The 14,949-nt window shown below is 26.1% G+C and overlaps 1 protein-coding gene across 4 annotated transcripts in view; it reads right to left on the bottom strand.

Annotated features, from left to right (window-relative positions):
* Positions 1-14,949, bottom strand: part of LOC105845300 (uncharacterized) — a 211,880-nt gene that overhangs the window by 93,011 nt on the left and 103,920 nt on the right. For 3 of the 4 annotated variants that reach the window (XM_065816628.1, XM_065816631.1, XM_065816629.1), the window contains exons 9-14: positions 11,153-11,191; positions 10,443-10,928; positions 9,764-10,252; positions 7,805-8,395; positions 2,529-2,567; positions 1,819-2,304 (exon numbers count right to left, since the gene is read on the bottom strand). In XM_065816628.1, the coding sequence (XP_065672700.1) occupies positions 1,819-2,304; positions 2,529-2,567; positions 7,805-8,395; positions 9,764-10,252; positions 10,443-10,928; positions 11,153-11,191 (2,130 nt within the window). The remainder of the gene's footprint in view (positions 1-1,818; positions 2,305-2,528; positions 2,568-7,804; positions 8,396-9,763; positions 10,253-10,442; positions 10,929-11,152; positions 11,192-14,949) is intronic. The other variant, XM_065816630.1, reaches the window with a different exon arrangement.

Raw genomic sequence — 14,949 nt, 5'->3', positions numbered from 1 at the left:
AAATTTGAATTTGAAATTTGAATTTGAAATTTGAATTTGAAATTTGAATTTGAAATTTGAATTTGAAATTTGAATTTGAAATTTGAATTTGAAATTTGATCACAATTAGATATAGCGGCTGGGCAAGAAGGTGAAAACTATGAGCTAAAATAAGACTTAACTTGAAACTAATAAGAGAGAATAAAAGCTTCTTTCTGGATCAAGAAGATGTAAGAGAATCATTAAACTTTAAAAATAAAGAAACAAATAAAGTGAAGATAGCAGAGCAAAAAAATAATCATTCTTTTATTACCTAGAAAACGATATTAACTTAATTAAATAATATTAGCAAAAAATGTGTTTGAGTCAACTTAAGCCAATTTATTGCATCATCTTTTATTTTCAGATGCCAGACTTTATATTAAAAAATATATATACATCATACATATTATATCAATTCTATATAATAAATCTTTATATAAAAAAATTACATTAAGTTTATTTTGAAACTTAATTGTTTTATTTCTAAATTTCAAATATAAAATTTTTTAATTTATAAAACTTAAGTTGGAAATCAGTGACTAGCTAGCAATATTTGTTATAATAAAGAAAGCAATGAGGCCACAGGATTTATAATAATGATGTTATAATAAAGAAAGCAATGAGGCCACAGGATTTATAATAATGATGTTATAATAAAGAAAGCAATAAGACCACAGGATTTACCAGTTTAATTCAAATATGGATTAGTAAGTGACAGCTTGTAATGATAAAATTATTTGTAGCTATGCAAACAACTTTAAAGCTATAATATGTAACTATGATGAAATAACACAAATTCTGGTCCTTGAAAATGATTTCCAGAGATAAAGTTAGGTCTTTAATCTAAACTTTTAAAACCATTTTCAAACTTGAAACAAATAAGTATTCACAAAAAAATTTAAAAAAATTAAATGTTCTGCAGATGATACCAAAAAAGAAAAGTTAAAGTTGACAATGATATTCCAGTTATGGGAGGGATAACAACAGATGAACAAATTGTTTAAAATATTACTAACTTGATACTTTTCAAGATTATTCCAAACTTTTCAATACTCAATCAATACTTATTCAATACTTATAAATACTTTTATCATGTCATCAATACTTATATTAAATTTATATAAGATTATATAACTCATATATTATGTGTTGAATAATATTAAATAAAATAAAATAAAAAGTCTTTCAGCATTTCTTTTATGAGAAAATGTGGCTATATCTAACTTATGTTTAAAATATGTTATTTGTTATATGTTATGTTTATTATATGTTTTAACTTATGTTTTTTTTATGTTTAAAATTGTGTTATTGGTTATGTTTATTTTAAGTTTTATTTTTCGAGATTCTTACAACTAATTTTGAGTATGGAAAAGAGAGTAAAAAATAGTATGTAATAGATGTTATATGTAATATATAGAACAGTTTTGTTTTACATTTAAAAAAAATTAAAAATAAATAAAAAGAGGACTTGAACATGCACAACATGCTGACCTTAAGAACTTCCTAAGCAGAGAGGGGTGTTAAAAAATGTAATTAATGAGAACACAACTGAAAATTAATTTTTTTAATTTATATTAGTATATTAAAAAATGTTTATTATTGAGATTTGAGATGCAAGGTAATTTTTTTCATATTCTTTATAAGTTAAACATTATCAAAACTAAACTTTGTTTAACTTCAGTTTTAACAATGAATGAGTATAATGAGAGGGGAGTTGGTGGCTAAGTAAGTTTACCCATTGACATTGTATATAAAAACTTTTGAACAAAATAAATAGAGTACAATAATTAAACCAACCAGCATTTCCATTAATAATTCTGAGATCTTTAATAGAACCATCCTGTGAGTCATACCATGGATCTGATGTATATACTTTGACATTTTGAAATGCTTGTGGCTTTGTATTTTCAATGCTATGAACAATATATCCATTTATATGCACTGTAAAAGTATAGACTCCATTAAGTAAAACTTGAGAAATTCTGATACTTGACCATTTATTAGGAGGAAGGGGATCAGAGGTAAAAAAAGAATCAACTTTATCACTGATTGCAGAAGCAATTATCATTTTTCCTGAACCGTCTTCATGAAAAAATACTGCAGGAGTTCTATCACCATATTGATCTTTATCTTGTCCAATGGTTAAATGAATTACGCTTTTCAATCCTTGTAAAAATAAGTTGGGTTTTAACATAAAAGAAACTAAATATACTTTTTCCAAAGATTTTAGGATTGCAATCAAGTTGTTTTTGTTAAATGTCATTTCAGGAGCTTTATTTACTTCTAAAAAAACAACAACAACAAAATTTATGTAGTTACTTTAGATTCAAAAGCAAGAAATATAATAACATAAAGAGGAAGAGAATAATATCCAAAACAAGAAATGTAATAACATCAAGAGAAAGAAAATAACATCAAGAGGAAGAGAATGATATCAAAATTTAAAAAGTTATTATTTTATTCTAATGATTTTTACTTCCTGTATAAAGCAATAATTGTCACCTTACCTTTTGAAACAAATACAACATTTGGCAAAGGTTTTGCATCTAAATAAAAGAAAAAAGGATTGTATACTTTTATAAAAGAAATTTTTCAATTAATTCACTTAATTCATTTAATATATAAATATCTAAAGCAACAAAGATTAAAAAAAAACTCTGGAAATATTATGCTATTAAACTAGATTAGCCTTGCCATTTCTAAGCAAAATTATTTCTAACTTTCATAATTTTTACTCATATGTGTTTCAATAATATCACATTAAATACGAAATACAAAATGTATTTAATGTGATATTATACATTAAATACTGTAACATCTCGTGTTTTAATATTATCACATTGAATACTTTGACTCAAATGAATATCTGTGTATGTGTAACCACTAGTTTATGACTAGTAGAAACTCAAAAGATATTTAAAAGCAGTTTCTCTTTTTTTATTAATTAATTTTAATTATTTTTTTATTAATTAATTTCAATTATTTTTCTACTAAATAATTTTAATATAATAGTAATGAAAAAAAAAAACACAAAAAGAACAAGACTTCTAATATTTACGTTATATTGAGTTGCTTAAAAAATAATGAGCAAATTTAACTAATAATTTGTAGAAAGTTTTGGAATCTTTAAGAAGTCTAACTTCGTATAACTTTTGTATATATTTATATATATATATGTGTGTATATATATTTAAAACCATGTACAGCACTGTCCTCTTTATAAGTTTAAGTCAAGACACTTAACAGCCTCTTACTGAATCCTTTTCTTTACATCTGATTGGATTATCATTCACTACTGACCTCTTATGGAAACCATATATACAATCAATTGCAAAGTTAGAATCTGCAATGATTGCTTCTCTTTATTGCGCTTGCTATTATCTCACTTCTGATTCCATTCTCTACCTCTACCTCTACAAATCTCTTACATGAAATACTGTTGTCGTATTTGATCTTTTAACGATACTCTTTCTCTTTTAGACAAGGTCAAAAACATCTTAACATAGTTAGACCTGCTGTCGTTATTTTTTTTTTAAACAAGGCTGCAAGCAACCACTATTAGAGTTGAAAGTTACTGGAAAAGAAAAGATGAAGTTTATAGAGCAAAACAGCGATTGACAGACAACTTAAAATATAGCAAATTATATGAATCAGCAAAACAAGTAAAGAAAGTGAATTTCAAAGAGCTGATGTTTGAGGATAAAAACTGGACAAATAAGAATTTTTAGAGCACTTAGAAATAGTCACAGTAAAAGGATGAGATTTAGCAGAATGACAAGTAACATGAGAATGAACTTTTGAAAGATCGAAAGTAAGAGTTAATCATAGAAAATGAAAGGTAGATGACTCATTGAGTACATTACCATTTATAAACATAAGATCTAGGAAGATCTAGGTTATTGCAATAAAAATTAGTTGAAAAAAATTAAATTTATCTGAGTTAAAGTTCACCAGCCACAGTGAGCCCCATGCTGTAGCAGAAGTGAGATCCTCTTCAAGCTCAAATGCTCCCTCCAAGCAATCAAAGAGCGTTGGCTTCTTATCAAGACAAGAATAAATGGTAGTATCATCAGTGAACAATTCCATCTTAGATGTGAAAATATCTGGAAAATCATTCATGTAAATTAAAAACAGTTTAGGGCCAAGGATAGACCTTGAGGAACCCCTGAAGTGACAGGTTATAAAAATGACTTTAATACAATGATTGGTAAGGAAGGATTCAATAATCTTAAAATGTTACCTGATATACCATAAGAAGAAAGCTCATGGATAAGACCAGCATGCCAAACTTTATCAAAGGCTTTAGAAATGTCAAGAAAAATAGCCTTAACCTCTCCACATCTATCTAATGCACGATAAAACCTATCAGTTATTACTGTTAGCAAATCAGCTGTAGAACAAAAAGATCGAAATCCATATTGATGATCAGAAAGTAAGTTATTAGATTCAAGATGAGAGATTAAGTGTTTGTTAATTAAACACTCAAAAACCAAAACATATTGAATTAAAGTTGTAAAAATCGTTCATTGTGTTTGGTTGTCTTGAGAGAGATTTTCCTGTACCAAACAATATGGAGTTTATCAACTCCAAGGTTGAATATCAGCTCGTTTTTTATTCACCATTTTTAGATATTTTCCATATCGGATGTAAGACGCGATTCTATAACAAGTATATCTTTTACGGGAACATATACGACTGTGTCGTCAGCATAAATAATAGATTTTGAATGTTTAAAACAATATATCAGGTCATTAAAGTAAATAACAAAAAGTAAAAGGCTCCTTGAGGTATACTACATTCAAATTTTCCTGTTTCAGATAGTATGTTTTAAAAACAAATTCTTCGAGATCTGTTAAATAGGTAATCTGTTAAATAGGTAATCTGTGCTCAACTTGAAGTGACACTCTTATGAATTGAGGTTGAGAGAAACCAATTTTTTGATGTGATAGTTGCCATTTTGACCCCAAATTTGACAACAGTAACTAAGATGCGATAAAAACAATGCACAGTAAATATTCTTTAGTGTGAATTTATTGACATAATGACAAATTATTGAAAGTGCATTGTTAGCTTGAGTTAGTTTCTTGCGTAACTCATCAATATGAAAATTCCATGAGAGATTACAGTCAATCAAAACACCAAGATATTTGATAACTATTGTAGGATATAACTGTTTATTATTAATTTTGATTTAAATTTTAGAATTTTTGTTTGGATTGTGTTTTTTTCTCAAAGATGAAAAAAAGATTAGTTCAGTTTTTTTGTGTTAAGACATATTAGGTTAGCATTTAACCAGTGAACAATACCTTTTAGATCTGAATTTATGTTTTTACATAATATAGGCTTGCAATAGGCTTGTGTCATCAGCAAAAAAATGAATTGACGAGAAATGAATAGAGTTGTTTATGTCATTAACATAAATTAAGAACAAAAGAGAACCAAGAAAAGAACCTTTAGGAACACTGCACACAACAGATTTATTAGTAGAGTTATAACCATTAATACTTACAAATTGTTTCCAATCTGTGAGATAAGATCGAAACCAGTCATTTACAACACCACGAAAACCATAGTGTTCTAATTTAGAAATCAAAATGTTATGATCAACAGTATAAAAAGCTTTTTGTAAATCTATAAAAACACCACAAACAAAATGACCAGTGTCAAGAGCTTTCCTGATTTTTTCAGTTATACTTATCAATACATAGCAGGTAAAATGTTTTGAACGAAAAACAAAATTGAAATTCATTAAAACAGTTAAAAGAGTTAAGAAAAGAATACACTCTACAATACATAAGTTTTTCAAGAAGTTTACTAATGTTAGATAAAAGAGATATAGGTTTGTAGCTAGTACATAAAAGTTTGGTAAAGTGTTTAACTTTCCAGAGATAAGATATGGTTCAGTTTTATATGTTTCATTATCATTAGTTTTTGACATTAAATTATTAATTCCTTTCCAAATTTCGCAAAGATTTTTTACATTTTCTGTAAAGCACTTTCTAAAATGCATTTTTTTACTCAGCTTAATTAAGTTAATTATCATGTATTTATATTGTTTGAAAGCAGTTTTAAATGTGTTCCAAATATCTTTTAATCTTAACATTTTTTTTACAAAAAGATTACCTATTTGAATCAATTTTAAGATTCCTTTTGTAATCTGAGGTTTGAATCGATGCTTGAAGTTCTTAATATAAAGTTTTTTAAGCAGGATTCAAAATCAAGATCGTCTCAGAAATAAATGTTTGGAAACAAGAGTCAACACCACTGCTCTCTATAGGATCATCTCGATTAATTTTTTATAAATCTGATTTGAAGTTTATTTTATTAAAAATTTTTAAATTTCCGTGATATAAATTGTGATTGTGTGGTATAAATAACTTATTAAATTAGGACAAATACAAAATTGAAGTAAGTGATCAGAAACTGAAGTTGTCAAACTCCTTGGAATAATTTCATTACTTATTAAATTAGAAAAAATAATGTCAATGATTGCAGCAGAGTGGTTAGCAATTCTAATTAGCAAATTGATAAAAGGGTGAGTATTGTAAAAAGAAAGCAAGTTTAAAAAATCAGACGTTACAGTGTCATTATTTGATTGTATCAGATCAATATTATAATCACCTAGTAAGAAAACTGATTTATTTTCAGTATTTATTTTTTAATTTTAATTTTTAATCTTTAAAATTTTTTCACTTATGATGAAAAATTCTTAATTTTGTTTTAATGAGGTATTGAATTTATTACATCATGTTGAAAGTTTCAATATGATGAAAATATGCAAAAATCTAACCTAAAATTTGAAACATTGTTTCAAACTTTAGTCAAATGTAATAGGCTTTCTGTCCCGAAAAAGATGGTATAAAAATTTTTAACAAAAAATATTTATAGGGGTCCAAACTGACCCTTGAATGTTTAACAGGCCCCTAATATTATCCAAAAAAAAGTTCTTCAATAGTATGTCAATACTAGAAATAAATATTATTACTTTAGATTTTTATGCATAAAAACTATTGTTTTTCAATATTTTTAAGTTTTTTACGGTTTTTGCAAATAAAGATTTTTTAACAAAATATTATTACAATTTGAAAACAATTTATAAAATTTCATTTTTTTTTAAGTACCAGGTTAACATATTATGGAAAAATTGTTTTTCAAATAATAATAGAGACCTGTTAAATATTCAGGGGTCAGGTTTAAACAATAAAAGGAATGTTTTTATGTTGTTTTTTCAGATAATATTAGGAACCTATTAAATACTAAAAGGTAAGTTGGGACCCCAACTGTTTATGCATTTATATATATATATATATATATATATATATATATATATATATATATATATATATATATATATATATATATATATATATATATATATATATATATATATATATATATATATATATATATATATATATATATATATGTATATATATATATATATATATATGTATATATATACCTGCTTAGAGAGCCTTACCTTACCAATTCAATCAATTCAAAAATTACCTTACCAATCCAACACTTATACAGTTAGCCTACAAGTTCACACACTTAAACCATTAACTTACCAACTCGCTTAAAAAGTTAACTTTTCAACACACTTGCTTTAACACTCACCAACATTAGTTGCGTAGTTTAATAGACAATATATTCTCATAGTACCTTATAATATTCATAATAAATACATATTAGAAAGTACTATGAGAAGAATTTTAAAAAGATATACAAAATATTAAATTTGATGTTTTGAATTAAAAAAATTAGAAAAAAAAGAAATTACCAACACAGGTGCCTTCTTTTATTTTCTTTAAAAAATCGTTATTACTTAGCTCATTAAAGTTTTTAGCCAAAAATACTTTATCAATTGAACCAGTAATCTTGGTCAATTCTGATTCGTCCACACGAGGTCCAATACCTATTGCAAATATTATAATCCCTCTGTCTCGTAAAATTTTGGCTTCATCTTCAGGATTCAATACAGGAAGATTTGATACAGGAGGACGTCCAGCATACTGTTTACCATCTGTCAACAAAAATAAAATTTGAGAAATACTCTTTCTTCCTCCATTTTTTTCATCAAACATTTCAAAAGCTTTTTTTAAAGCCAAATCAATTCGTGTAAATCTATTCATATGTCCTATTTTATCAATATCTTGCTCAAACTGGTTTTGATCAAAGTATTGATTCAGTTTAATACTTAATTCTGCTTGGCTACTAAATGTTACAACACCTGCATGTGCACCATTGCTGCTTATTTTAAATGTCCTTGCAAGACTTTTAAGGAATTCTTTTTCTTGGCCATAATCATCTTTTAAACTTCCAGATGAGTCAAGTATAAAGCCAACGTCTACTGTTACAGCACAGTCTGATTCTAAACAAAATTTAAACAAAAAATTATTTTTCAAAATTAAGTCTTAATAATGATAATAGCTACCATAGTAACAAACCATAGAAAAAGTTTTAGATTAGTTTACACATTATACATTTTTTTGATTTAGATGTGTTGAAAAATGTAGGTAAAAACTACAATACAAAGGTATTTAAAATATTTGGTAATTTTTTTAAAGTTTAACATTTTTATTCAAAAATGATAATTAAAAAACACAATATGTAGGTATTTATGTTTTTTTTTTTTTGAAAGTTTAACGCCACAGTTAAACTTGAAATTTTTTTTTTTCCATGATATCAATTTAGTAAGAAAGATTTTAATAGACAAAGTTTAGAGAAAATGTTTACAACTGGATGCTCTTCTGAATGCTAACCTTGTTAAGAAAACAGGACTAAGTACTTTAATGTGATAACCATATCCATAATATTGATCTGCACATATTCACAAAAGTTGAATCACCTTATTATAGTTTTTCTTCTTTAAGGTGACTAAATACTTTATGAGTTTGTCTCATATAAAAACAACACAATGAACAAAAAGATTCAACAAATTTTGAAAAAACTAAAAGGAATCAAGTGTGATGCACGTTTTATTTTCCTATGAAATTCTACAACATGAATAAGTGTATTCTAAGATCAATTTAATATAAAAATAATTAAATATTTAAAAAATTTATTATGTTAAAAAAATAAGTTAATTTATTGAAATTAAAAAGCTTAATATAATACAAGCTTCCAGTGAAATTTAAATTTTGATTGACGATTAATCAAGATGATTTTATCAAATTTGATTTGAGTGAGAGTCAAATAAAAACTCTCAGTAAACAAATTCATGTATACATATTAACAGACTAGATTACATTCATTAAAACTTATTTATTTTATATATTATAGTTTCTTTATGTAAGTTGTGACACCTTATTTTAAAATTTAGGGCTGTAAAATAAATTGTATTTTAACACTGAAACAATCGAAACATCTCGGAAAATTAAAAAAAACACTTTTACATGAACTAAACACAACTTTGCAAACAATTGGAAACAAAATAAATTTCTAATAATTTATAATTATATTTCTTATAATAGCTTCTTATTCTAATAAGTACTTTACACACTTCATAAAACTATGAGAATAATTCCAGAGAGAGCAGTTATTAAGCTATAACTTAATTTCTTAAATAACTTGTTTTCATAGTTTCAGTGAAGAGTGAATTGTTAATATATCCTAATTAACGAAAATATTTAAAAACAATAATCAGTTTTAAAACTAAAGTTAAATTCTCATTCATTCATAGTAACCATAAAAAAAATAACCATAAAAAAAATATCATTGAATGAATCAAATCATTTACCTGATTTTCCATTTATGATAGTAAGATCTTTTATTGACCCATCTTGTGCTGGATACCATGGATCAGAAGCATAAATCATAACATTATCAAAAGATGTTGCCTGTTGGTTTTCTACAGAATACACTTTTTTACCATTCAGTTTTATTGTGTAAATATAAGCATTACTTACTAACTGTTGACTTATTTCAACATGTGACCACTCTTTAAGAGTAACAGGTGCAGTCTTAAAGACTTGATCAAAATTGCCATTTATTGAAGCAGAAATGTGAAGACTACCATCACCGCTGCTGTGAAACCAAACTCCTGGAACTCCATCCCCATAATTTTTCATATTGAAATCAACAGTAAAATGAATAATATTGTGTAAACCAGCAGTAAATAAATTAGGTTTTACATCAAAATATATCTTATAAATACTGTCCAACTTTGGAATAAAGGCCAGCAGATTTTTTTGAACCAAAGCAGTTTCTCTGTCTTCTATTATTTGCTCTAATAAAAGACATAACACCAGATAAAACTGGCTTCACAATAATTATATTATATTATAGTATTTTACTATAAAAAGTAAAAAAATTTTAATTTTAACAATGAATGAGTATAGTGAGAAGGGAGTTTACCCACTGGAAATATATATAAAACAATTTAAACAAAAAAAATAGAGTACAATAATTAAACCAACCAGCATTTCCATTAATAATTCTGAGATCTTTAATAGAACCATCCTGTGAGTCATACCATGGATCTGATGTATATACTTTGACATTTTGAAATGCTTGTGGCTTTGTATTTTCAATGCTATGAACAATATATCCATTTATATGCACTGTAAAAGTATAGACTCCATTAAGTAAAACTTGAGAAATTCTGATACTTGACCATTTATTAGGAGGAAGGGGATCAGAGGTAAAAAAAGAATCAACTTTATCACTGATTGCAGAAGCAATTATCATTTTTCCTGAACCGTCTTCATGAAAAAATACTGCAGGAGTTCTATCACCATATTGATCTTTATCTTGTCCAATGGTTAAATGAATTACGCTTTTCAATCCTTGTAAAAATAAGTTGGGTTTTAACATAAAAGAAACTAAATATACTTTTTCCAAAGATTTTAGGATTGCAATCAAGTTGTTTTTGTTAAATGTCATTTCAGGAGCTTTATTTACTTCTAAAAAAACAACAACAAAAAAATTTATGTAGTTACTTTAGATTCAAAAACAAGAAATATAATAACATAAAGAGGAAGAGAATAATATCCAAAACAAGAAATGTAATAACATCAAGAGAAAGAAAATAACATCAAGAGGAAGAGAATGATATCAAAATTAAAAAATCTATTATTTTATTCTAATGATTTTTACTTCCTGTATAAAGCAATAATTGTCACCTTACCTTTTGAAACAAATACAACATTTGGCAAAGGTTTTGCATCTAAATAAAAGAAAAAAGGATTGTATACTTTTATAAAAGAAATTTTTCAATTAATTCACTCAATTCATTTAATAGTATATAACTAGATAAAGTAACAAAGATTTAAAAAAAACTCTGGAAGTTCTAAAATTAATTCTATATTGGACATATATATATATATATATATATATATATATATATATATATATATATATATATATATATATATATATATATATATATATATATATATGTGTGTGTGTAGGGTTGGAAATACAAGGATCCCGGTATCCGGGATCCCTGTATTTGGAACAATTTATAGTTGCCGAAATACCGGTATTAAAAAAGTCGAATACCGCTATTTCAGTACTCGAAATAATTTCACCATTCGAAAGCTCAAAGAGTTTAAAATTTTAATTAATCTTATAAATGGAAACAAAATTCATTGCACAAAATTAAATGTGGGTATATATATACCAATATCATATATGATATTGGTTATTTTTAGTTAAATTAAAATATTATATTAAATTCCAAACAGTAAGTTAAATTATACATTATAAATTATACTTTTCATTACCTTTTAGAAAATTTGTATTTTATACTGATATGAATATTCAAGATTTTGAGGAGCATTCCAAAGCAAATGATAAAAATTCACCATGGTTTCATTTTGTAAGAGAAAAATTAGGACAGTGTGCTAATTGCAAATTGTGTAAGAAAATAATAATAACACATGGAGGTTTTACAAGCGGTCTTCATACCCATTTAAAAACAATTCATAAAGTCAATTTGTTAAAAAGAGATGTAGGTAGCCCCACTGTTTTAGATTATTCAGAATTTTTACAGATATCAAAACCTTCAGTGACTATAAACAACTTTTTTAAAAGTGATAAAATGCCAGCTATTTTAGCTAGGATGACTGCGTGTGATGGTTTATCATTCAACATTATTTGCACATCATATGATATCAGAAAAAGCTTAACAGCCAGAGGCTTTTTTAACATACCAAAGGATCACAAAACAATTCACAAAATGGTATTGAATTACAGTAAAAATATACGAGACGAAGTAATTAAAGAATTATCGAGCAGAATTGCTAATGGAAACAGATTTTCTTTAACTTTTGATGAATGGACATCAATAAGAAATAGACGTTACATAAATATTAATGTCCACTCTGACAAAGAATTTTGGAATTTTGGATTAATTCGTGCTTTTGGAACAATTCCCGCAGAAAAATGTGTTGAGCTTGTCAACGATGGGTTAAGTGATTTTAAGCTTTCGATCAAGAATATTGTAGGTATTACCACTGATGGCGCTGCAGTTATGACAAAGGTAGGCAGGTTAATCGAAGCACATCAGCAGCTATGTTTAGCGCATGGAATTCAGTTGGCTGTTATCGGCGTACTCTATAAAAAACCTAATAATAAGGATAGTCTGTATAATGAAGAAGATACCAACATTACATCAGTTCCTACACCCAGATTTGAAAAAGAGCAGAATTCCACAGATGACGACGAATTAATTGATGAAGATTATGAAAATAAAAATGGTTTACTCATAATCTCCACTGAAAACGATGATGACGATTCTTCTTTTCTGGTACATCAGCAAACGTTACCATTAATTCAAAAAGTTCGAAAAGTGGTCAAAATATTTCATTCTTTGCCTACAAAAAATGACAAAGTCCTACAAAAATATGTAAAAGAAGAGTTCGGCAAAGAATTGTCTCTTTTGGTGATGGAATAGTTTGGTGTCTATGATAGAACGTTTTTTCAAAATAAAAAATTGCATCAAAAAGATTCTAATAGATTTAAAATCACCTATTTTTTTTTCAGATGCAGAGTTTGAAATGTTGTCAAAAATCCTTTGAGTTTTACTTCCTATTAAGCTTACAGTTGAAGCAATCTGCCGACAAGATGCAACTTTATTATCTGCAGATGCTGCTATTCAATTTATGATGAAATCAATAACTGGCCATCCATGTTCATTAAGATATGAATTGAAAGCAGCTTTAAAAGTATGTATTCTTAAAAGAACAGAAATTTCAAGTGTTTTGCAATATTTACACGGTGTAGACTCCAATCAAAATCCGAGCGATGATGAAACCGATAGAGATTATGAATTATTTCCGATCATTACCAAAGCTGCAATCGCAAAAGTTATCGTTTCACAGATACAACGTCTGGGTGTGGCCAACTTGCATTATAAAGCTGCACCTTTAGCAACAACATCTACTTCAGCCAACAATATAATAGACACAAATATAATATTCAATGTCGATGATGATGAAGTTGATCAAAGAAATGGAATTTCTCTGACTTTAAAAGAAAAGTTGGAGATAGCAATATCAAAAAAAATTTGCACCAGATTACCTGAGAGTGGAATCGACCAAAATAAAAAAGATCTCACACGCTCAATAAAAAAAGAAATGTCATTTTTTGAGACAAATGGCATTAGGGGAAAATACTTAACTTTAATATATAACTATTTGCTAAGTATTCAACCAACCAGTGTAGAATCAGAGAGAGTTTTTTCGGTAGCTGGCTTAATCTACACCAAAATTCGGTCAAGGATGGGAGATAATTCGCTTAACAGCCTATGTTTTCTGAGATCTTATATCAACAACCAACTGCAGAAAAAGTAGAACCTTAAAAATTTATGTTTTCTTCCTTTTCTTATGATTAATATATAACTAACATTTTACTGAATTGTGTTTTTCTTTTTTTTATTCTTTAAATAAGTTAATATAGCTTTTTTTAATTCCCAAAACATTTTTTAATTATATTATTCATTCATATGTATTATTAAAGGAAATCTAATAATACCGGTTTAATACTGGAATCCCGGGATTATAAATTTTCAATACCGAAATACCAGTATTGGATTTTTGGTCTGGTATTCCCAACCCTATATATATGTATACATATATATATATATATATATATATATATATATATATATATATATATATATTATATATATATATATATATATATATATATATATATATATATATATATGTATATATATATATATACACACATATATATATATATATATCTATGTATACATATATTTATATATATATATATATATATATATATATATATATATATATTATATATATATATATATATATATATATATATATATATATATATATATATATATATATATATATATATATATATATATATATATATATAATATATATATATATATATATATATATATATTAGGATTACAACTTTTTAACTTTTTGTAAATTAATTAATTTCCTGTTATAAATCAATGAACTTTGCTCAAAAGAAATGACAATGGGTTACGTTTTCTTTTCTTTTGAGCAAATGTTTTGAAAAATGATCACCCACAACATGAAATTTTAAAAATGGTTTATTAGTTGTATTTGCAGACAGTAGCATTATTACTTTTTGAAACCCAGAATTTTCTTGAACCTTATGAACTTTCTAGATTTTTCTGGATGTTTTTAGGAACTTATGAAACTTTCTAGATATTTCTGGAGTCTTTTATAACAAACACATTAATAACTTTAGTTTTATTGTGTTAAGAAAAAACATTAATAACTCTAAAAACTCTTTGCAATTACCCAAGCCAAAACAGAGCTAATGAAGAGGAATAACAACCTGGAGCAAATTCTCAACGATAAAGAATTTGTAATCAATGATTTGAAATTGAAACTTAAAAAAAAATTGAAACTGAGAAAAAAAAAGGTTTGTTTAAAAGACACTAATAGAAAGATTTCAAAATACAGC

The sequence above is a fragment of the Hydra vulgaris genome, chromosome 13, assembly GCF_038396675.1.
Source record: "Hydra vulgaris chromosome 13, alternate assembly HydraT2T_AEP".
NCBI classification, from domain to species: domain Eukaryota; kingdom Metazoa; phylum Cnidaria; class Hydrozoa; order Anthoathecata; family Hydridae; genus Hydra; species Hydra vulgaris.
Note: the sequence above shows the minus strand (reverse complement) of the source record. Positions and strands in the feature narration are given on the sequence as shown.